General features: G+C 41.8%; 1 protein-coding gene across 6 annotated transcripts in view; it reads left to right on the forward strand.

Annotated features, from left to right (window-relative positions):
- LOC148025557 (SET domain-containing protein) overlaps positions 1-25,403 on the forward strand; it is an 80,534-nt gene that overhangs the window by 19,819 nt on the left and 35,312 nt on the right. For all 6 annotated transcript variants that reach the window (XR_015693120.1, XM_087692778.1, XM_087692775.1 and 3 more), the window contains exons 4-5: positions 14,260-14,539; positions 23,597-23,715. Coding sequence is in view for 5 of the 6 variants with exons in the window: in XM_087692778.1 (XP_087548904.1) it covers positions 14,260-14,539; positions 23,597-23,715 (399 nt within the window). In the remaining variant the exon portion in view is untranslated. The remainder of the gene's footprint in view (positions 1-14,259; positions 14,540-23,596; positions 23,716-25,403) is intronic.

Consider the following 25,403-nt stretch of genomic DNA (forward strand, 5'->3'; position numbering starts at 1 on the left):
ATGGGAAAAAGAAATACCTGTCCGATGTATTTCATGTCCCGAATATCACCAAGAATCTGGTTTCTGTTGGTCAAATGGTTGAACAGGGCTTGCAGGTCAGATTTAATCCTCATGGATGCTTTGTTGAGGATATGAAAAATAAAGGTCGCTTGATAGCAAAAGGAAAGAAGAAGGGCAGAATGTTTACATTGGATGCAGACATGTCTGAATTGAGTGCAGCAATGTTTGCACATGGGACCGGTGTAGTTGCAGATATTGATATCTGGCATAAACGCATTGGTCATGTTAATGTACAGCGACTTAAATCAATGCAGGCCCAAAATATTGTTGCAGGTTTGCCGAAATTCAAGGTTGCAGAAATGCATAAGGTATGTGAAGCCTGTCAATTTGGAAAACAGGCAAGGAAACCATTTCCCAGACATGTTCAAGAGAGTAAGAAGCCATTGGAATTAATCCATTTTGATGTGTGGACAACTAAAGCTGCATCTCTTGGAGGCTGTTATTATTTTGTCAGTTTTATTGATGACTATAGCAGAAAAGTTTGGGTGTATTTTATGAAAAAGAAAAGTGAAGTTTTTGGGCATTTCAAAACTCTTAAAGCGATGGTTGAAAAAGAAACAGACCTACAGATAAAATGCCTAAGGTCAAATGGAGGGGGAGAGTACCTCTCAAATGAGTTTGCAAGGTTCCTGCAGGAGCATGGCATAAAGTAGCAATATTCATGCAGTCATACCCCACAACAAAATGGAATTGTAGAAAGGAAAAACATGCATATTGGAGAGGTATCTCGTGCCATGCTCAATGAAAAAGACTTGCCAGATTTTTATTGGGCTGAAGCAGTTGCTACAGCAATCTACATAATGAACAGGACTCCTACTGCAGCAATACATGGAATGATTCCAAAGGAGATGTATACTGGTAGAAAACCAGATATTTCTCATTTGAAATTTTTTGGTTGCATTGCCTATGTATATGTGCCAGATGAGTTGAGATCCAAGTTGGATCCAAAAGCTGAGAAGTGCATCTTTATTGGTTACTCTCTGCAGCAGAAAGGGTATAGATGCTATAACCCCTCTACTCGTAAGTTTACAGTGAGCAGAGATGTTGTTTTTGATGAGATGAGTAGCTGGTATAAACCAGTAAATGTGATTGATGATGTAGATGCATAAAATGGTAATGCTGCACAAAATTCACAGCAGCAGTCACAAAATATTAGTGGACCTGGAGCGTCCTCTAGTAGTGGTTCACATTCTTCGCCATGGACAGGCAGATTGAGATCAGGAGAATCTTCTCAAAGTAATGCAGATAGTGCTATGCAGGTATCACGAAAAGCAAAAGAGAAGGTTGATCAGCCCATGTTTGATGTGAATGCAGGTCACTCTTATGTGGATGGTGAATCTAGTGGCTCAGAACAGAGCATTGATGATGAGTTGGGTATTCCTTCTATTGTTACACCTGGAGTAAGGAAGACCAGGGATGTTTTGAGAGCACTTGGGAGTGAACCTACTTTGCGCAGGTCTTCGAGAGCTAGGTATCCTGTGGATAGGCTGAAATATGATGGATTTACAGCCATTCACTATGCATATATGGTTAAAGTGATACAGGAACCAGAACCCACTTCTTTTGAGGAAGCCATGGGAAAAGAAAAATGGGAGAAAGCCATGGATGAAGAAATGGATGCCTTGGAAGCAAATGCTACATGGGAATTGGTACCTTTGCCTAAAGGTAAAAATGCAATTGGCTGTAAGTGGGTTTATAAGGTGAAGCACAATGCAGATGGTTCTGTGAATAGATACAAGGCAAGATTAGTAGTCAAGGGGTATGCACAAACATATGGCATTGACTATGAAGAAACATTCAGTCCGGTTGCAAGGATGGCAACCGTAAGAGCAGTCATTGCTATGGCTGCATCAAAGGGATGGTCTTTACATCAGATGGATGTAAAGAATGCCTTCTTGCATGGTGATTTGCAAGAAGAGGTATATATGGAGCAGCCACCAGGTTATGTGCATGCTGTTCATCCTGAGTGTGTTTGCAGGTTGAAGAAAGCATTGTATGGCTTGAAGCAAGCACCTAGAGCATGGTCTGACAAGATAGGACAGTATCTTGTCACTATTGGCTTTCAGATTTCCAAGGCAGATTTCTCACTATATGTGAGAAAAACAGAGAAAGGTATCATGCTACTTGTCATTTATGTTGATGATTTGATTATGACAGGTGACAGTGATGAAGATATCCTTTATGTGAAAATGCTATTGAAGCAGAAGTTTGAGATGAATGATTTGGGAGAGCTGCGTTATTTCTTGGGCATTGAGGTGATTAGATCACAAAGTCGGATACAGCTCTTGCAGAGGCAGTATGGATTGGACATGCTATCCAAATATGGGATGACAGGCTGTAAGCCTATTTCAGTTCCTTTGGAGCAGAATGTGAAGCTCAGCACAGATGTAGGTGAGCTTCTAGAATACTCTACTATGTATAGACGCATAGTAGGAAGTTTGATTTATATGACTATTACTAGGCCAGATTTGAGCTATGCTGTTGGATTGGTAAGTCAGTTTATGCAGGCTCCAAGGAAACCACATTTGGATGCGGCTAGACGCATACTCAGGTATGTGAAGTCCACATTGCAGTATGGACTATTTTATGAGACTGGGGTTCAGATACAGTTGCATGGATACACTGATGCTGATTGGGCTGGTAGTATTTCTGATAGACGATCTACCAGTGGATATGTGTTCTCTTTTGGGAGTGCTGCAGTCACTTGGAGTAGCAAGAAACAGCCTACAGTTGCCTTGTCGAGCACAGAGGCTGAGTACAGGGGTGCAGCAATGGCTGCATGTGAGGTAGCTTGGTTGCATAAGCGACTTTATGATATGCATGAGCCTACAGATGGGCCAGATGTCATTTATTGTGACAACATGAGTAGCATACACTTGGCAAATAACCCAGTCTATCATGCTAGAACAAAGCACATTGAGGTGCATTATCACTATGTGCGAGAGAGGGTTTTACTAGGTCTTATTGATCTAGTTTATGTCAGCACAGAGGATCAGGTAGCTGACATATTCACGAAGGCATTGGGTGCAGAGAAGCTGCGCAAGTTCAGAGACCTACTTGGTGTGCAGGAATTGGGATTGAGCTCGAGGGGGAGTGTTGAGATATCGAGCTCCACTCGTGATACGCCAGGGTGACCGTTGTGTATTTATGTCACCGACTTGTCAGTTTGCAGACGCGGTTGGTACACCGCCCATGAATAATAGCTACATGATAGCTATCCTTATCTACTCTAGTTCGTGGCTCAGTTAGTATGCCACCTTAGTTAGTTGAGTTTGGTTTGAGACCCATATATAGGGTTCTTCTATTTCTTTGTACTTGAGTTCTTTTGGCTTACACAACTAAGAAGAGGAAAACTGTTTTCAGCCTCCACCCTTGTGTGTATTCCCCCATTGTGCAAGCAAGTAAGCTACAAGTGAGACTCCTTCCTTCTCTCCCACAATCTTGACATTGGTGACATCACACATTGCGATTGTCATCAAAAGGTTGTGTTTATCATATTTTTATGCATTTTCTCTCTCCTTGGTGCTCTCTTGCTTGTCACCTATCTCTTGGAGGCTGCGTTTGCAGTTTTTCTCTCTTCTCCGCTTGTTTGACGCAGATTTGGCATGTACACTATTGCATTTGTTGTGGCCAGATGCCTTCAGAGGTTGCCTTGTTGCGTTTCGGAATCTGTCAGAGTACGACATACTCTCTAGCTTATTATCTTTGCCTCGGTTCTTGAGCCACGAGAGTTGGAGGTACAATATTTTTCACTGCATAGTGTGGTTGTTGTATGAGCATTGTATTAGTCAGATTGATTCATTTTCAGTTACCCTAAGCTTAACTGTGTTTTGTTATCAGTTTGTGCTTTGTCACACGATTGTATTTGTGTTTTTTGCGTTAGGGCATTTCTTATGTTTCTCTCCAGCTTTCTCTTCTAGTTTGAGAGGGGATAGCTTTCTTCTCATGATGTTGCCTAGCTGAAATTGTTAGCCTATCTATTTTAGTCAGTTAGTCAGTCATCTTTTGGTCGTGAGCTCTGTCAGAGTCTAACGGTTGTTAGAGTCAGACGGAGACAGAAGCTTTGATCGTGTTTTTCTTAGGTTTGTGAGGCAGTTTTGAGTTTGTGCAGCCTTTGCATGTTAGTTTCTAGATCTTGTGACCTTCTGATTGCTCTAGGAGTGCCATGCCAGCAATATTGCTCCCATGTCAGCATTTGTGTCCAGTCTAGCTTTACCGGCTACATTTAATGCAGGTTGGCTAGATTTTTTGGGCTCCTAGTCAGCTGATTGGCTAGTTTTTTGAGCTTTCAGCTGCTCCATTGGTGGTTGTAGGCTCTTCCGTCTTTGGTGTGGACAGCAGGTTGCAAACTCCTTGTCTTCGTCATCATCTCTATCACCGTTGGTGATGGTGTCATCATCTCAGCATGATCTGGTGTCCTCCTTGACACCTCGGGCTGCGTGCAAAGACTCATTAGTCCACTCTTTTGTATTCAGCATTTTTCTTCAGTTAGTGCAAATTTCTTTCCTTCATCTCTTGTTGTCTTTCTCTCTTGTTCTCTCCATGTTCGTGGTTCTCTTCCATTGCACACTCACACAATATATCATCACCAAAGTGAGTACATGGAGTTATCCATCGAGAGAACCCCTTGGGCTGAAAGCGCAGATTTTCAGCCATCTACCCCTTGCTGAAAATGCAGGTTTTTTGCGCTCTACTGCTCCATACAACATAGATGGTGAAACCGATGTTCCTTCTCCGATAGGGTGGTAAATGACCTGATTTAACACTAATTACGACAAGCATGAAATTCACATAAACTGAAAATGTACACTTTACCACTTTTAATCTTGGACATTGGACACTTGGTTGGCCCCAAAACTGCCGCCCCTTGTGGTATTTCTTTATCTTATGTTGCAAATGGAAAGAATACAACCGAGATCCTTTGATCTCCTCCACTGATCCAAGTGCCTCTTGTTGTCAAAATTGACCAGCAAGCCTCCAAACTAATTTGCCCCTTGGTTTGCTTGGGGATTGGCCTTTATCCTTTTCCTTGAAAGACAAATTCAACCCCAAACCTGATATTGGCTACTTGGCCTCTTGAATCTCCCTAAAATTTATCAATTTCAGCTGTTGGAATTTAAGTCCTAGGCTCTCAATTTTGAGTACGAATCCCGAGGCGGTTGTTAAAACTCTAATTTCTACTGTAAATTAGGATTTATAGCAGGGATTGATTGAAATCTTTTCCTTTGATGGCTCAAACTACTGGAAGATATTGCAATAACTTGAGAAATGAGAGAGAATGTTTTAGAGAGAGAAATTTCAGAGTTTCATCGCGAGAAATGCTGAAAAATCGTTGCTGTTCTTCCCAAACAGCCATGAAAACTGTCACCTACAGCCTAGGACCACTAGAAAGGTTGCTGCCTCCTCTTGTATGTTGTCATCTGTACCAAAAAGACCTCGGGCTGCTGTCACCTACTCTTGGAGGGCTCTAAACTGCCGTCACATGCTGTAGGATTGATCTGTGACTACAAATAACATCAACAGTATCCTTGCTCTCTAATAGCCTTATTCTCTCTTACAATGGCTGGAATAAACTTTCATCAGCCCCTAAAGACGTTTTTCCCACTTGCATGAGCAAGTTTTGCCAAGTGATAGTCTTCTAATCCTATTATCTAGCATTATCCAGTTTATAAAATTAATTTTCAGAAGTTTAATTTTGAAAATTAATTTAATAATTATTATAGTGCTCAAAAAATTTATTTCACCAGTCAATAATTAAATTAGCTAGACCAATTTATCTTTCAAGTATTCCTCAACAGTTATTAGCCCTTAGATTGGCATTAATTAATTAATTAATTAATGCCTAGTTTCTAATGTCATTGACATTAGTGGCCAATAAATTGGTCTAGGCTAAAATATGAGACCGGGTATCACCTAGTACCTTTCAAGCATAACTTATTAGAACTTTTGCTTTTCTTAGTACATTTGATTAACTTTTAATCAAATGCTAAGAAAAGCAATAAAATTTCATATCCTCGTGATAGACGAAGCATCTAAAGCCCTTCTATCATGGGGATGTAGTTGATGTTCACTATTTGGGACCATCTACAATAAAACATAAATTTTTGTGGGTGTTTATAGGTATTGAAGATGTCTTATCACTGGTTCGCTGGCTTTGATGGAGATCTCTCCTCTCTTCTCTGAAAGGCGATGGGATCATTGAGAAGATTGAAGGGCTTATTGGCTTTAAATTGCCTCATATGGCACCACTGGTTCAAGTGTTTGTTCTCCTTTCTCTATTGAAAGAGGACTGACTAGATGGTTCCAACTATTCGCTTTGGTTGTGTAAGTTGGAATGTATCCTTGACACCTTCAATCTTTGGGAGCTTGTTACTCTATCTATTTCCTTCTCATGGAGGATCCTTGTGTGGAAACAATGATGGATCATGCAGCCCTCTAGGATCGGCTCAATTCTTGAGCTCAATTCTTCATTTTTATAAGCTTATAGGATTTTGTTATAGTGCATGTTTACAAGTTGAAAATAATGGTGGAAGTATGGTCAAAGCTTGCATCTTTGTATCACAAAAAGATGTTCACTTATAGGATCCCTCTTGAGAAGAAACTCCGGATGCATAGTATTGATGACTCTCTTTCCATGATCATATCAACAGATTAGAAGGCATGAGGGATGAGCTTGCATCCCTTGGGGAGACTATTTCTTCAAAGTATATGTCAATGATTCTCTTGACTCAATTGCTATCTCCAAAGTTTGATATGTTCTACACTAGCCTTATAGTATCGAGCACGTGAGAGACTTTTCTTTGGGAGGAGCTTGCCCCATTGGTCTTGGAGCTTGACGAGCGACTGAAGGAGGTTGGCGCCAGTGGATCTAGCTCCACTAAGGCTTTCACAGTAGGTTTGGGAGGAGGGAAGCAGAAGGTGAAGCCAAAGGCAAAGAAACAAGAGAACAAGGAAGAGGACACAAAGGATACTAAGAAAAAGGCCAAGTGCCCACATTGTCGGAAGGGCATCCATTCGAAGGAGAAGCGTTGGCAGAAGTACCTCCATTTGAAGCCCAAGGAGGGATCTAAGGATTCAAAGGCTATCCCAAAGTCTGTCTTCGTACATTTGCTTTGCTTCTTGGAGGGCTTCTACACCGCTTGAGTTGGTTCACACCAACCTTTGCAAACCTATGGGCAAGGCCTCCCTTGGGAAAGCCAAGTATCGCATGCTGATTGTTGACAAATTCAGCCATTATGTGTGGTCCTACTTCTTGGAGTACAAGAGCAAGGCGTACTCCCACTACTGCCAGTTGCCAGTGAAAGGTGTTTGCGGAAACACAAACATCTTTCAATGTTCACGGTGTACAAGTAGACCATGATGTTGAGTTTTGTTTTAACCTATTTTCTTGGTTTTGCAGGGATCACAGTATTTGGGTGGAGTATTTCCATCCAATCACACCATCCGAGAATGGTGTGGTGGAGCATGCTCAAAATGGCTTGATCTATGGTGGAGGATAGGAGTCTACCTCATCCCTTTTGAGGTCCCTATGAGGCTTTCTTTTGGGAAAAAGCCTTTTGTATCCCAGTTTCACATCTTTGGGTACAATGCATATATCCATGTGGCCAACAAGAAACAAGGGAGCAAGCTCGGCCTCAAGTCGTGGCCTCAAGTCGAAGCATATCTTTGTGGGCCACAGCATGATCACAAAGGGCTATCAGCTCTGTGACCAAAGAAATGAAAGATCGAGGTGAGCAGGGATGTGATCTTCGACGAGGCTGTGGTCTCTGAAGACCTGATTGATAGTTCTTTTGTTGCAGGTGTTTTTTCATCATCAATCGACCCTCCCCCTGACCATTAGCCCCTCCTCTTGTTTTCAGGTTATCCATTAGCACCCCTTCTTTGTTTATGGCTCCTCCCTCTTCTTCCTCTTCTATCTCATCTCCTTGTCCTTCTCCCCTTCGATCCTTGACGACTCCTTATTTTACCTCATCATCGAGTATTTCTATCCTTTTCTTGTCTGCTTAGGTTTCTTTTAGGGGGATTGAGCTGTCAGAGAGGGAGCCTTCTTCATCGGATGGGGGGGGGGGGGTTACCTTCCCTTAGTGAGGGGGAGTCCCTTTTAGAGACAAGTGCATTACAAGTATTGGTAGCTCCTCGGTCTCCTTGGTAGGAGGATGAGCCTTTCACCATTCCTAGGTGGTATTAGTGGCTCATGTAGGAGTTCAAGGATTACTCATTTCCCTAAGATACCTCTTGGCCCATGCAAATCAGCCAGGATTTAGGCCCAATAGGATAGTTCACTTTGTATGAACTATGTCCTTATGTCTCAAATTCTTCAGGGCCACGAGTCTACTACAGTCGATGCGGCTCTTGCACAAGTGGTTTGGCACAATGCTGTGTAGGGTGAGCTCAATTATATTGAGCGGAACAAGACTTGGGAGTTGGTTGCATGCTGGAAGAAAGCAGAAGGTGATTGGTGTAAAGTGGGTCTATAAGACCAAGTATCTTGCTGATGGATCCTTGGACAAGCATAAGGCTCAGCTTATTGCCGGGGTATTTTCTCAATAGGCAGAATTGGATTACTTTGAGATCTTTGTGCCTATAACTCTGATGTCCATTATTTGAGATATCTTGGCTCTTGCTACTCATCACCATTGGCTGGTTTGTCAGATGGACGTGAAGTCGGCCTTTATGAATGGTGTCTTAGAGGAGGAGATTTATGTCTCACATCCTTTGTGTTTTCTTGTGCAAGGAAAGGAGAACCATGTTTACAGGTTGTGGAAGGTACCAGAGGATTGATTGATTCTTCTTACAAAGTGGTTTCCATTGATTGGATCATGACCCCAACCTTTGCTACAAGGTTGAGGGTGATAAGTATGTCTTGGTCATTTTGTATGTTGATGACCTTCCGACTACTCCAGGATGGCCATGTCAGCATTATTGCTGCCACGCTGGCATTTTCACCCAGTCCAATTGCTGCCAAACGCATTTAATGCAGGTTGGCCAGATTTTTTGGGCACCTGATCAGCTGGTTGGCTAGTTTTATGAGTTTTCAGCTATATATAGCTGATTGGTTGGCTAGGCAGATCACTGCTTTTTCAGGTGCTCTATTGGTGACTGCAGTCTCCTCTGTCTCCAGCATGGACAGCAGGCTGCATACTCATGGTCTCTGTCATCGTCATCGTCACCATCTCCATCATTGTTGGTGCTGCTGTTATCATTTCAGCCTGATTTGGTGCCATTGATGCTTCGGGTTGCATGTAGGGACTAATCAGTCCACTCCTTTGTATTCAGCATTCTTCTACAATCAGTGCAGATTTCTTTCCTTCATCTCTTGTTGTCTCTCTCTCTCTTCTATTCGTGTTTGTGGTTCTCTTTTGTTGCACACTCTTATTGAAATAACCCTCAAATTTTCCTTCATCTCTTGCTATCTTTCTCTTTCTTTCTCTTTGTGTTTGTGGTTCTCTTCTGTTGCGCACTCACACAAAAACAACCCTCAAACCGTTGTCATCTACAATTGTAGTCTCTTTTGGGTATGTCACCAGCTCTTGGAGGGTCTCTTGCTGGCTGGAAATGGTCTATCAACTGTTGTAGCAGCAATAGCAGCCTTCTCTCTCTCTCTCAGCCTCAAAAACATTTTTCCCACTTGCATGGGCAAGTTTTATCAAGGGGCAGCCTTCTAATCCCATTTCTGAGCATTATCTAGCTTATTAAATTAATGTTTAGAATATTAATCCGAAAAATTAATTTTATAATTATTTTTGTATAAAAATAATAGTTTCTCTAGGCAATAAGGCCAATTTGTCTCCCAAGTATCCATGAGTAGTTATTGAACCTTAGACCGGCATTAAGTTATGAATTAAGGCCTAGTCTCTAATGTTACCATTGACATTAACGGCCAATAAATTGGTCTAGGCGAAAATTTAATATCATATACCTCCTAGTACTTGTCAGGCATAATTTATTACGACTTTTGTTATTGGCACCAATTGATATCTTCTAGTCCTATGTCCCTTGAAATAATTAACTCGCACCTCACATGTACAAGTCGCATTTGCACATTTGATTAACTTTTAATCAAATGCTTAAGTCAGGCATCAAAATTTCACATCCTCGTGATAGTTGTCAGTAGAAACTTGCAAACACAGCCTAGAGAGGCTCTAGGAGCAATAAACACAATGGTTAGGTGCCATAAGATTGATGGCTATGGCTGTTTGGTGATAAAATCAAGTTGAAAATTTGTTGCTTGTAGCAAATACATTGTTAGATGGACGAAATTTGGTCGATTAGAGCTGTAGATGGTTGTATGAGAGTGCGCAACGAAAGAAGGAACATGAATAGAGACTGAGAAAGAGAACAACTTTGGAATAAAAGAAGAAAAGAAATGTGCACTGAACAAGGAAGGAATGCTGAATACAAGAAGAGGATTGATCAGTTGCTACACGCAGCCCATAGCGTCAATGAGGGCACTAGATCAAATTGATAATGAAGGCATTACTTGAGACGGAGGAGAATACCGAAGTTGGAGTGTGCACTTACCAAGTGGAAGACAAGAAGATGAAAATGACCAGCCGATTGGGGGCTATAAATAGCCTAAATCCCTAAATACTGGTTGACTTGCTCCTAGGGGCCCAAATATGGACTGACTGCATTAAATGTAGTCACAATATCTTGACGTGGCACTAGGGCAGGAAAAATCTTGACAGGGATGGACAATGTTCAGTAGGTGAAGGTAGATTGGAAAATGCAAAAATTGTGTAGGAAATACACACAGAAACTTATTAAAGGAGAAAATGCACAAAAAGGCAATGAAATGGTTGCTCTAGAGTAAGCTACCTCCTCCGTCAAAACAAGTAACTGACATATCAAAGCTCACAGGTAGGAGATGACAAAGCATGATTAGCATGATTGCTAATACCCCCTCTCCAATCTTGTATATGGTGGAAGGCCAGAGAAGAAGCGGATCCTAGGGTGGCAAGAAGAATGCCAATGTCGATGAGGTCTGTTGATGTAGAATGCTGATGAAGAAGCTCCTCATGAGCCTTGGAAGCCCCCCCTTTAAACAATTTAGCTCCATCCTTTGTTCTCGAATGAAGGTGAGGGTACTTACTCCAACATTTCTCCTTTGGATGTATCCCCTTCCCACAGTATGGGCATTTAGGCTTCTTCGAATTGGAGTTAGAGCATGAAGAACTCTCGTGCTTTTTAGCCTTGGACTTTCCTTACTTCTTCTTTCCATCTCCCGAACTTGCAATAAAAGCTTTGGTGGAGTTAGATCCACTAGCTACCTCTTTGGCTCACTCGTCATGCTATAAAAATAATGGGGCAAGCTCCTCCCATAGAAGCTTCTCATGGGTCCTCAATGTAAGAAGGCTGGTGTAGAAGATATCAAACTGAGGAGATGGTAGTTGAGTCAGAAGAATCATGGTCATATCCTCTGAAGATATCATCCTGCCAAGAGATGCAAGCTCATCCCTCATATGCTCCAACCTATTGTTGTGGTCCTTCATTGTTGGAGAATCATCAACAGTAAGCATCCATAATTTCTTCTTGAGAGTAATTCAGTGGGCAAATGCCTTCTAATGGTACCAAGAAGCAAGCTTTGTCCATAGCTCTACTATGTGTCGTAACTTGTGCATATGCATTAGGATAGAACCTTGTAAGCTCATAAAGAGGAAAGATCGAGCTCTAGAGTTGAGCCGTTCCCATAGGATTGCATGATCCCATTGTGGGATCCTCCATTGGACAGGGAACAGGGTGGGTAACAAACTCCCAAATATCGAAGGTATCAAGGATGCACTCCACCTTACATGACCAAAGAAGGGAGTACGGGCACTTGTATAGAGGGTGCTATAGGTGGCATTTAAGGCAGTAGAACATGCCTTCTATGAAACATGGAGAGTATAGGGACGAGGGGGATCCCATACAAACAGGCTAGGTGACCTTTATCTTTCTTCTCGATCATTGTCGCGTGGTATCTCCATATGCTTGTCACGATGGTCTTCACGATAATCTTGCCACCATTCAAAGGAGTGATGAGAATGCTCCTCATTTGAATCATCGAAGCCTCGAAACTGGTCATAAAAGATCTTCGATATTCTCGAAATCTATAATAGATAGGAGAAATCAGCTACAATCATTGTGTAGATATCTTGCCTTGCCAAGATATGTTGTTGCTTGCCTAGAAACCTTGTTGCCTAGGGTAGAAGTGTTGTCATTTACAGCCAGAAGGGGTCACTTGTTGTGGAGGATACTGCATTTTCAGCAAACATAGATTTAAATATTTGTGTTTCAGCTTGGGGTGGTAAAGTTTGCAACAATGTCGACTTTGTCCTCTCGTTAGGTTGTGATCCCATGTGAGGGTCTGCAATGGAAGATATTCAAAAGATTGGGCATTATAGGTATCACGAGGACACGAAATTTTAAAATGCTTTAATCTTGCCGATAACATTTGATTATGTTATTAATTAAATGTGCAAGGTTATTTAGCACATGTGATGCACATGGCAATTATTTTTATAGTAACATGCCAAGGATCCCAAGGATGAGCCTGAAAAACTCTCTTGTCTTTTAGCCTTTGACTTCCCTTTTTTCTTCTTGCCCCCTCCCGGACTTGCAACGAAAGCCTTGGTGGAGGTGGCTTCACTGGCTACCTCTTTGGCGTGCTCGTCATGCTGTGAAACAAGTGGGGCAAGCTTCTCCCATAGAAGCTTCTCACGGATCCTTGATGTAAGCTCAATAGGGGAAATGTTAGAAGCCTTGCAGAAGTCCACAAACAACAATAGATCCTTTGACCATGGGCACTCCTAGCTCAATGATGGTTTGTAACGTAAGGACATATCCAATTTGGAGTACTTTGCACAATCCCATGTGTCTTGAATATGCATTTTAGTATCAGTTGATATCTTAATGGTAAGAGTCCTAGGCATATTTGGTTAGCCATTGGCTTAGCTTGATGACATGGATCAAATTTCTCATGGAAAAGCAAACTTATTACTTCACAATAGGCTTCAAGTTCATTTCACTTTTGCCTCTTCCATGAGAGTCATCATTGTCCATTTGAGTTTTGTTGTGCACTTCATTTTATTTTAATTCACTTCAAAGTAGAGGAAGAAACGGGGTGGTTTACGTGGAAGGAATAGGGGAGAGGGAGTGAGGTAAAAAAAAGGAGGGAGGGGGAGAGAGAAGAAAGAAAGAAGGAAAGAAAGAAAGAAAGAAAATCATATCATTCTCTACTAGAGATCAAAATTACGTATGAGACCAAAATGATAAGTACAACTGATCCATGATATGTCTTATCTTGGTCCCTCGAATATTTAATCTTCGATATGTAGGTTACATATTTATTATTTATCATATTAAAGGGCTAGCATGTACTATCTCTCTTCCTTCTCGCCTCCATTCAATCCACACAAAGATAAGAAAAGCCACTAGATAACCAATAAAAGCATGGGTCGGGCAGTTCCTCTAACATGTCTTGACACTTGTACAAGCCAAACACTGCATTTGTTATTGATGACCATAGCCCAATGATGCCTAACATGTTGGCATCATCAAGCATGCCATCAGTAGTTAAAAAGGACTGAGGTGTGGTGCCACTAACTCTTTGAAACATATAGTAACATTGACAGACACCCAGTTATGCTAGAAGATGGAAAATCAGAGGAGCGCTTACCTTGCTTTAGTGGGAATAGTAGTAGGTATTGGATGAGTAAACAAAATAAAAATAAGAGCTTATATTAAAACCAATGTGATGATGCCACCAAAGCGTATAAGAGCTCCTGGTTCTCCTATTGTTTCAAGTCAAAGGAATACTGAATCCCTAGCTAGCATGCTATAATGGGAGGAAGGAAAAGGGGTGGGTGGGAGCTCCAACAACATGAAAATTGGAGGAACAAAGGGAGGGGGGGATGAGTGGAAAGGGATGTAGAGAAAGGAGGAAGGCAAGATGTGATGTGGAGACAGGGACTAAGAATGGTGGTGGATAGATTGGTGGGTCCAATCTTTAGTCTCAGTCTGTGAATCATTTTGATCTAATACAAAAGGTGGATCACTATGGCAAAGTGGTGACCTGGGCAAAAAGTACTAGGCTTAAACAAGGAGGAACAAGGGGAGAGGGAAAGTGATAAAGGGAGTGAGGGTGAGGGAGAGGAAGAGGGAGGGGAGTGAGAGAGGGAGGAAGGGCTAGATATAATTTGCTTTCATTGACATTTATAGGTGGAATGGTACTTCTTGGAGAAGGATTGTGTTGGTCCTTTCAGTCCTAGAAATGAGCTCGAGGCCCTCAATTTAGTGCTTTCAACTCTTCAAAAATGTACTGTTGCTGAAGAAGCTAAAGGGACAATTCTAGCTTTGATAGAAATAGCTTTAAAGAGACTTGACACTTCTGATTGCGAGGATGTGGCAAGACACAACATTTCTTGTAATGGACCTAAAGAAAGGATACTCATGGATTGGGCGGAGACACATGGTATTAAAAGCAAGCTGGATGTGGCAGGTTAAACAATTCTAACCATAATCTGTGCTTTTTATGCTGGAATAAGTTTTTGGTCAAAAATTTGTTGTATTCTATTTCTATGGCTGAAAAATGCTTTAATAAGAGTCAAATTTGAATCTTCTCAGTATGGGCACAAATGATTTAGCATTATTACACTCCATCTTTTTTCTGTGCATTAATGGTCACATGTTTAGGCTGTTGGCACTGACTTAATTCTCCTAATCTTTTAATGTGAAATCACACTGTTAAAGTCTATAGGCAATCTTACAAAAACAGTAAGCACATGCTGACATCAAGGATTTGTGGACAAAAAGTAAGATGAGTGCGATTAATCCTTTTCAACTTTTCTATGTAGATGAAGTCAATCAATCTAATATGATTGTAATGCTACTCATTCTACCATCTACATGTGTGTGGCTATAGTATGTCGAGGAATGCTTTTTTTCACTTTTTTCTCTTTTAGGTTGCAGTAAATTTGCATGGTGAACAATCTGAACTTTATAGGCAAGCATGGCCTACATCAAACTCATATAAGTTCCATGAGTAATATGGGCAGTTATTCAATGTTGATGGATGATTTTTATGTGGGCAATTATTCAACATTGATGGAAGTTATATGGAGAATGAGAGTTTACCAAACATTTGTGAAGCTGATCATGATCAATAATGACTACTCTGCCCAGCCATAGCCTCCATATACATCCAAATTGGTTTTCCTAGATTGCACTCTAATGTATGCTGCACCCACCCATTTGTAGTGTCACATTGGATGCTTGCACATGGGCTCATTCCTGCAATGCATGCTAAGTCGCCTAGCCCACTTGTCCTGAATCCTATGTGTGCCCATCCATTATTCCTTCACCTACATGAGATATGCAGCTCATGCAGCGTTTCATGGTCCATCCATTCATGCTACAGCCATGTCACCTAATGGAAATAGAGATGCAAAGGTGTGGACAACAAAGAATTCATAGAGAAGAAATTGGAAAGGAATGGCTTAACGTCTGTACAAAGAATAGTGCAAGTCTGACCATGAATGTTTTCTGGCCAGTCACAGGCTGACTATCTAGTTGGCGAAGTCCAAATGATTGTGACCAAAATGGGACTGGACAAATTGCTCTCAAAACTTTCTCTCAGAGACATTTTGAGGAAAAAGAATCCAAACAACTTACTCTCAAAAAGAAGATGGACTTCAGCAAAGTTTACCAAGAAATTACTTGCATTTGGATTTGACTTGGCCAGAAAAGATTGTGCAAATTATAGTGAAGTAATGGAAGCAATTGATGATTTAGCAAAATTCATATGCAGCTTAGTTACCATACCAAAGATCAAGAGTGTCTCCATCAAAACTTGAACGTCAGCTTGGGTGTTTCTGTTAAGAAGAAAGAGTCAACAACATGGGCCTGTGCCAAAGACAATTTGCTATCACCAAGTCAAAGTCCATGTAATTGTCCTCGCTTAGTGAGTTGACGTATGAATAACATAAAGCAGATCTTGTTAATCCTATGCACTCGCCACATTATAGTGTATAGGTGTGTGAGTACTATTAGCACAGTGAATACAAGGGTAGCATATGCACATGTGCCTTTACCCCCAATAACCTCTCACTTAAAGGAAAACTATCTCTAGTGAGGAGAGAGAAAGAAAAAAGTGACAAAGTAAAAATGTACATAAAGTACAACAAGATATCCAACCTCCATCACCTTCCTAAGGAAGGCAAAATGCTCTCCTAAGAGACTTTTAATGAGAAAATCTACAAGATTTTGGTATTCTTGGCCACTGCATGCTGTAAATTGTTCAAGGTATCGCCATCATGTTTTTTCAGTTCTATTTCTACTTTTGGCTTGGACCAAACAAGATATTGAGTGTTTTTGTCTTTGGGAATGGAGCGGTTTTAGTAAACAAAAGCAAATTGTTGAGTACACAATTTGCTCAAGATGACTCGATGATTTTCTCTCTCAAGGTTCATGGGGGACTTGAACATTCTAAGTTTAGTATCACTTTATTGTACGAAAGGCTGCTGTCATTTTGGTTTTTGTGCAGTGTGTAGCAACCATGACCATGCTCAATTAAGCATGCTGATATGTGTTCATCTGCACAACAATGCTTTTGGACAATGATGTATGATTACCGCCACTCAAGGATGCTGTCAGTTACTGTTGATGCCTGTGTCTATAACATATTTTCAGGGTTTTGAATATAAGGATCTTCTGGGGTTTGAAACACGTTATGGCACATAGATCATGTTTTGAAATCTAGCTCATGTGAGGAGTTATAGTTGATCCACCAATTGAATAACACATATATCACCTGGAGTGACCTGAGTATGATATCTTTTAATAAAGCGACATGTTTACTGTGGCCTTCTCGTACATATGCATATGGGATGCAGGTGCACCTTGAATGTCCTGTGGGTTGAGTCAGCCTGCAATTGCTGTCTGTTTCCTCATGTATATTTTCAACTAGCAAACTGTCTCTTCTTGCCTTTTTTATGTCAAACTCATGTAAAAGTGTCTCAAATAATACAGAGAAACAGATAGTTTCAAGTGTTGATGGTTAGAATATTTGATGTTTCTGGGTTGATATACAAATGAATTTATGGTTCAAGGACGGTCTTCACCAGACATGTGGTTTAAGTGCTAAACCAATGAAAGCTTATCTGTGAGTAGCTATTTGGTGATTATCTTGCACTGTGGTTTGGTTTTTGCATTATGAGTTATCTTGTGGCCATGGATTGAGTGTCTTATTCTAAGCTTCAGGGTTGTGGTCTTATCAGTTCTATTTTTTTCTTCACTACATCATCTAGATTGCTGAGTGTTTTATACCTGCTGCTTGGTTTCTGTCTTCCACCCAGGTGACATCCTATAGGTGCCAAGCAACCTGCTCACAGCTGTGTTTGCAGTCAGCCACTGCCAAACTTCTGGTTTGTTGTTAACATCTGCTGCATTTGGCCTCAACGTCACTGAAGGATCAAAGTGCCATGTCTTTAACCTACACTGTTTCTCCTCAGCCTTGGCATCATTCATTGCTCTAGGGACTGCTGCCTTGTTGAGAACCTTTCACCCTTCACCCACAGTTTACGTTTTTGCATTTCTGCGTTTTGCGTTTAGGGTTTGTAGCCTATTTATAGGCCACTCTTTCATTCATTCCTTACGACTGATTCATTCAGTCAATCACCTCTTCTCTCTAGCCTCTCCTCTACCCTCACACCCCTTTAGAAGGACATTTTGGTTTGTGGTTCATGGCTATCTTCATCATCTTCCTTGTGCTATGGCACCCTTGTTCCCTCGTATCACATTCACTCCATGATTCAGAACTTCATCATTCCATTCATTAGAGTTTCTTCTCTCTTCTCTTCTCTTCTCAGTGTTTACCGAGTTCACTCTGTGTTCCTCCCCGCAAACCCTACTGTCTCGTTGGTATGTCGTCTTTTGACATGGTATTAGAGCTGGATCTGCTCAAACAGCGACAAAGATCCTCCACTCTAGTGATGGCAAAGATCGGTGGTGGGTTCGGCATCCACTTCTCTTCTTCTTCCACTGTATCAATATCTCGTTTTTGCAGGTTTTAGGTGTTTTCAGCTTGCTGCCCACACCCCTTTTGCGGAGGACATTGCAGTCTCAACTGTCCCTTGCTGTCATCTACAGTCTGCCACTTGTTTTCAGCCTTCCACCCGCAGTTTGCAGTTGTTTACAGTAGAGCAACTATTGCTGATCACTCTCCATTCAGAAAATAATCTGGTTTTTGCAGATTTCAGGTATTTCAGCTTGTTGCCCACATCCCAGATGCGGAGGACATCGCAGTCCAAGCTGGCCATTGCTATCTATAACAGTCTGGTGCTTGTTTCCAGCCTACCACACACTGTTCGGAGCTGATTTCAGCATACTGACTGCTGCTGCTGGTTTTTCCTGCTTTTTTAGTCTTTCTCTCTCCTCGCTTGCGTTTTTCTACTAGTTGCAATCTCTTACTGTTGGTAACATCCTCCTCCTACTGGCAGCTCACTTCTAGCCCTCCCACCCCCTGTGGCGGACATTGCGGTTCGTGCTTCACACTGCCCTCACACCCCCTTAAGGCGGACATTGCGGTTCGTGGTTCGTGGTGGCTGACCTCTTTCACCTCTTCCTTTTTCAGCAATGCACATTGGTACCCATGGCTTCTTTACCAACAGATGACCAGACTACTGGGTGCTTCTACTATGACATCACCGGACACACCACCAATACTTGCAAATTTCGACCTTTGCTCTCCACCCCGGAGTATATGCATCTCCCACCTGGCACTTCTTGTGCCACCTCTCCTTTTTGGGCCACAGAGATCGTTCTGTATCGACTATCAAAGTACTATGCTTAAGGCAATAAGACTCATCCGATGTGCACTAAGTCCTTTCGAGCAAATGGAGGATCGATTGGCGCTAGGACCTCCTGGAGATCATCGCAATGCTAGTGGCAGTCTTCTCCCACCTATTTTCAGGTATAGTGGCTACCACGGCCCACGGTTTTGGAGTCCGCTCCATCAAGAGACAATGATTGTTTGATATCGTCTCCTTGTCTGTCTGCTCTTTTGAGAGACAGTGGCTGCTTGACTCCTTTCTCTTCTTTGGCTTCCCGTGCTTCTCCATTGAGAAGCAGGGACTGTTGTCCACTCATTGCTCAATCTAAGGCCCACCCTTCACCCTTGCCTACTAAAGTTTGAGAGGCCACCTCTGGGAGTTCTTCACCACCCTTGATACCTTCTTCAGCACGATCGGCGGCACTTTCTTCACCCTCAGACATTTCGGAGTCCGCAATCCATGAGTTTTTGGATTCTCTATCTACCTCAGAGGGGGATGATCTTTCTTTGCCCTCCGAGGGGGCATCTACATCTACTGCGATTTCAGAGGGGGCTCCTATTTCTCCAATTTCAAAGGGGATCCCCACCCCCCCACTCAATCCTTCGCACTCCTTGGCGGAGGCCTTTTACCTTCTTTCTCTATACTTGGATGGGGTGGCTTCCTTCCAGCGGTCATCTCACCTATTGATACCCAGGATCTTGAGGATCTAGTTAGATCGGAGCCTTGGAGGTTCAGCCAACAACTTGGTGATGAAGCCTTCGTATTGCTTCTTGCATGGATGCACGGAGCTAGTGGGTTCTCTTCGGAGGTTGAGTTTCAAGTTCTCTAGTTCACTTTGTCTACTGTTTTTTACTGCAGGTTATCTTTCAGGTAGAAATCTTGGATCTTAGGGATCCTCTATATCTTCTTTCTCCTCTTTTTCTTGCATTGGTTACTTGGTCAGCATGGAGCCAACTCTCGAGATCGGGTACGGGTATATCCTTATGGTTCTTGGCTCCACACAAAGTCCAACATTCCTTCAATGCATTGCATGATTTCATCATCTTTGTACTAGGGCGCTTGGGCAAGTGAACAATTTTCCCATGAGGGATACTGTCCAAGTGGTACCTACTGGATGAGCATTCTTCAACATGTAGCATTGCTTCTCCACCTCACTCTTCTCTTGTTCCTTCTTTTTGGGCCTGAGAGGGGGTGTTGAGAAACCCTTCACCCTTCACTTGCAGTTTGCGTTTTTGCATTTCTGCGTTTTGCGTTTAGGGTTTGCAGCCCCAAAAAGGGGCGCTACCCTAGACTGATTGTGCCTATTTATAGGCCACTCTTTCATTCATTCCTTACAACTGATTCATTTAGTCCGTCACTTCTTCTCTCTAGCCTCTCCACTACCCTCACACCCCTTCAGGAGGACATTTCGGCTCGTGGTTCGTGGTTGTCTTCATCATCTTCCTTGTGCTATGGCACCCTTGTTCCCTTGTATCACATTCACTCCATGATTCAAAACTTCATCATTCCATTCATCAGAGTTTCTTTCCTCCTCTTCTCTACTTAGTGTTTACTGAGTTCACTCCGTGTTCCTCCTCGCAAACCCACTGTCTTGCTGGTACATCATCTTTTTACATGCCTTTGGGTGCATTTTGCTGCCGATACCATTCCTTCATATTCTGCATTGAGTTCCTCGTATCACATACCTCCATAGGTAGTTCATTCATTGAGTCTCAGTCCATTCAATCTCTTTTCATTTCTAAGCTCATTTGCTAGTCCTACAAACAACAATTTTCTTTCAAACCCTAGCATATCCTCTCAATAGTTGTAGCTAGTTCAACAACCCTTCCTTCAGGGTTCCTTGTATCACATATCTCCATATACTCGGTTTGTTGATTGAGTTTCATTTCAATCAATCTATTTTCATGTCTAAGCTCATTTGTTAGTCGTATGAACAACTTTTTTCTTTGCAAATCCTAGTGCATCGTTATGCCTAAGTAGCTGATGGATTCTATTGGATGAGTAGGCCAACTACCCTAAGGACCCTAAAAAATGACTAGCCTAAGCATAGGGGCACCATTGGACTTTGCTTCCTGTAGGTTGTGGCGAGAGGAGGATGTCACAATCATGTGTATTGTGAGTGATCAAGGATGCAAGAAGGTCCAACATACCAATTAGTGAAGGCTTTGGGAGTCCCAAAAGGTGCTTGTTGAGGGGCTTTACGATGTACAATATTAGAATGTGCTCTTGGCTACCAATGGGGGCCAGTCTACTTGCCCCTTGGAGTGCTTGAGGTTTGGTCATAGTTGCATTTTGGATACTCACCTTGTATGATATATGTTGTAGACATGGCTGGGCTTTGGCAATGCTGCAAAATCTATTCTTTTTGAGGATGATATGCCTGGTGGATTTCTTGGGTTTAAGAATGGAGTAAACTTGGGGATTGACCACCATAAAGTGCCCACCATATGAAAGAGGGATTCTTGGCACAATGGATCCATGAAAAAAATGAAGATTCTGATATAAAATGGGAGGAGTTGTTGCTGAGTGGGTGTAATGAGGCCAACTTGCCATCGGTACATGTTCAAATTGAGTGTCCAAGTGAGAGTTGGAAGGGGTAAAATCCTTGTGTTCTGGGTGATGTATTGTTCATGAGTGGGATTAAGCACGGTGGGACCAAGAATTAGATTGGTACAAGTGAGGGTGATGGGAAATGTAGACTGCATGGGGGGCTATCCGGCAATGGCAACATCATAAGTTAGATACTCACCTGAGAGGAAACATAAAGGTAACCTAAAACCTATGTTAGGACCGAAGCCTCCTATGATAACAAAATTCAACGTATATCAGAGAATGGGTCTACATCTTAACTTAGAATAGGACTCTGAAAGTGCGGGAGGGGTGGGTGTTGAGATTGGGGCACTGATAATAAACTCATTTGAAGTGAAATATATGCTTTTTTTTTGGCTTCTAAAATGTGGCTAAATATATTACTCAGAAGGCTGATTACAACGGGTTGCTCATGCTCAACAGACTAGCTAGAGTTGATGCAAATCACAAATACATCATGTATACAAGCCTCTCAAGGTGGTCTGGGGGGGATGGGGCAAGAAGCCATGAAATATAAGCTTTGATGTATACATATATAGGAACTTTTTCTTTTTTGAGCCATTGAAGTTTACATTTGGTATTGGTTTGGTCCTGCACAATGACTTACAGCCATTACCTGCACATTAGAAGGAGCAATAGAGAGAGAACTTGGTTCGCATGGACCAAAATGTGCACATGAATCTTGATGGTACATTCTCCCTCACTAGCTGGCTGGTGGACTGAGATGTACCTTCCCTAGACCTTGGAGTGATAATGCTGAAATCACAAGGTCATCGGGTAGTGCACCAAGAGGAAGAAGGGATATGGAGATGATCCATGGCTATTAAGTTAATGGATGGAGCTACCACTTCCTTACAGCTTCTATAGATGGGGAAACTGGATGAGACGGCTTTGGCTTTGATGTGAGTGCTTTGCTATGGAAGTTTGAGACATTAAATGGTAGCATGTGCTCTTGAAAGCCCTAATGCTTTGCAATAGACTTCCCCTACTTACTTATTTTTTGATATGGAAGTCCCTTACAGGGCTGCTTTGTATTTTGCATTTTGCCTTGGGATATTTTGTCCCAAGGAGTCTTATTGATAGAAATTTTTCTCCTCTTCAAAAAAAAAACCCTAATACTTATGGTAGCTTAGATGTCAAGAGCACCCTGCTCTGATACCATGTGAGAACACAAGGGATAATAGAGAACGCAGAAGAGTGTAGTAACAGCACAACTGATAAATGAATGCTCAGAATGAATGGAAATGAAATGATAATGTTATGAACAAGTGAATGATACAATGCCCAACCATTTGCAATGAAGCAGGAGCAGAGGCGGAAGAGAACAGGCATTTGTCTCTTGAGTAGCAGGCTGAAGGGGGTGCTGATGGATCATTGATGAGGCCACAAACAGCATGACGGTGTTGTACTGGGATGGATCTCAAGGGTGAGCAACTAGCCAAACTATATGCCAAAGGAAGAATGCATAATTAGCTGGTCAGTTCTGGCAGGTGCAGACGGCTAAAGTGCAGCTGTATCTGGCTGATATGGTGATGTGGCGAGGTGTGACACCAGCAACACTTCCTGGAAAGACTACAGCAGCAGTAGATTGTGTTTTGATGATGTGGCAAGTCTGGGATGCAGTCTATCAGGGCAACAACAGCAGTGTTGACTGTGAGGTAGCAAATGTAGCAGCAGCTGAGTCCTGTGGAGATGTTGTGGAACAGCACCAGGCCAAAACACAGCAGCAAAGATGATGTGGAAGCATGAATGATGACATAAGGGAAGCAAACAACAGCAACTCCCCAAGGTGCAGTCACTGAATGTAGAGGATGACACAGACATTGAAATGGGATGAAGGCTGATGGTGACGGACGGCAAGATTGGTGGCAATGGAATCAATCTGATAATAAATGATGGCGCTTGAATGACGATGAGCCATTTGTCCTACCAAAGTCCTAGGCTTTTGTCAATTTTGGATTAATATCTAAGTTTGTATTTTGGGATTGTATAAGATTCGAAGAAATTAACCAGTAATTAAGGAATAATCTAGGCTAATTTTGTGGTAGCTAAATTAAACAAAGAGAGTGTTTTTTCTTAAAAAAAAGAATAAGAATATGTGTTTACTTTAGTGTTGACATGTAACTTGTTTACAACAGTGTTTGAAGGAACAGGAAGAGGTGGAAGGGCAACTGAAACCATAGCTGTGGGTGATATTGTTCTAGAGATTCCACTAGATATGATAATATGTGAAGACACAGCTGACAAATCAGATATGGTATGTCAGATGCTTACTGTTACGCTTTTTCTCCTTTTTGGTTGAAGAAAATTTCTCCCTTTGTCACAGTCCAATTGATCTTGCCTTTTTTGTAATTCAGTTTGGGAAAACACAGCGCAAAAATCAGATATGGTATATTACACCGAGACATTTACTATTATACTACTACTAGTTTGTTGATTGTGAGAGTTCTCTCTTTTTTGTAGTTTGAGTAGCCTTCCCTTTGTGTAAACTGGCTGCCACAGACAAAAATTCCTTCCCTTTTTCATACTTCAATTAGCCTTTCCTTCATTTTAATTGAGTTTTGAATCGATGAATATTTGGTTTGGTTTGATTGTTAGTACATTGTACAATTAAGTGAAACTTACAAATGCTTGATCCATGTTATGCATGAGGAAGTAATGTGTTTCCACATTGGAGACTGATAATGCAGAGCATACTTCTATTTATTTGTACTTGTAAACCACAGAGAACCAAAGGGCTGAGGATCTAGACGGATGCAAAAACTTGTACCCTCATGAGCCTGGCATTTTTGATCAACTGTTGTGGTGCTATGAAGGAGCGTCTTGCATGGATAGAGCTAGTTTTGTAAAGTCTAATGTATCGGAAGCTTTCAATTGTGCCGGTTTAGAAAGGTGAGGATCATGGTGGAATATGGTGAAAGGATGCAAGTTTGGTGAGTGTAGAGTGCCACTAAAGGGATCGAGGCATACAAACCCTTTTGGCAAAGTTCCATTTTCCCTTTGCTTATATGATCATGGCTTTGGAGTGCATCGTCATAAGCTTGGATTCCGTAGTCTGGAGGCATGAAGCTCATGTCTATGAAGTACAATGGTGACGGGATGGATTGAGTATGTACTAGCTATTGCCACTACACTTACATAAGTCATTCTTTGAGAAAATGTCACAATAATGTGGAACAATAAGACCTCATGAAGAATCATGGACATCATAGAGGAGAACATGTACTAGATGTAGTGATGATATTATTGGAAGCACCCATTGGTTTGGGCTGGGCCATCTAAAGGCCTCTAGGAGGCCTTTAGAGGAACACATGAGTGTGTCCATCATGTTGATGTGGCCTTTAGTCAATGTGGTAAATACGTACTGCTATGTGGTTGGTGGGCCATCATAAACATGAGGGTGATGACATGGTGAAATTGTTGTAGTGAAAACAAAACATGAGAGGAAGCACTTGTGAAGAAAACTGTGAAGCAGCTAACTAGGATTTGCGCTGAGGAAACTCAGTGTGCGACCACGACAAAAACACAATGATACAGACACAAACATACAAAACTCAAATCCTAAATGCAAAACTCAAAACTCAAAAACACAGAAACAAACATAAGCAAAAGGAGAGAGAAAGAAAACAACTCTAAAGTGAATGAATACTGTAAATGAGCGAAGAGTGTATAGAGTGCCCAAGGACAGAGCAGTATTGTCACAGAGTGATGTCCATCGGAGATGGATTCTGAGTGCTGTAACCACCATTTAGAGATGAGAGAGTGTTGAATAATGAAGGGCAATAGGCTGGTCATCAAAATACAACACTTAGAGGCTAAAATGTGGTAAAAGCAGTAGTGTACTACTGACTTGACAGTCTTTTACTTACAATTTGTGGACAACTCATTACTTTGGAAGTACCTCCTATCTCTCGCTTAGAAACTCTCTCAAAACGTGCATTGTAT

This window comes from Lygodium microphyllum, chromosome 14 (genome assembly GCF_053477565.2).
Source record: "Lygodium microphyllum isolate KBCC chromosome 14, Lygodium_microphyllum_v1.1.10, whole genome shotgun sequence".
NCBI lineage: Eukaryota > Viridiplantae > Streptophyta > Polypodiopsida > Schizaeales > Lygodiaceae > Lygodium > Lygodium microphyllum.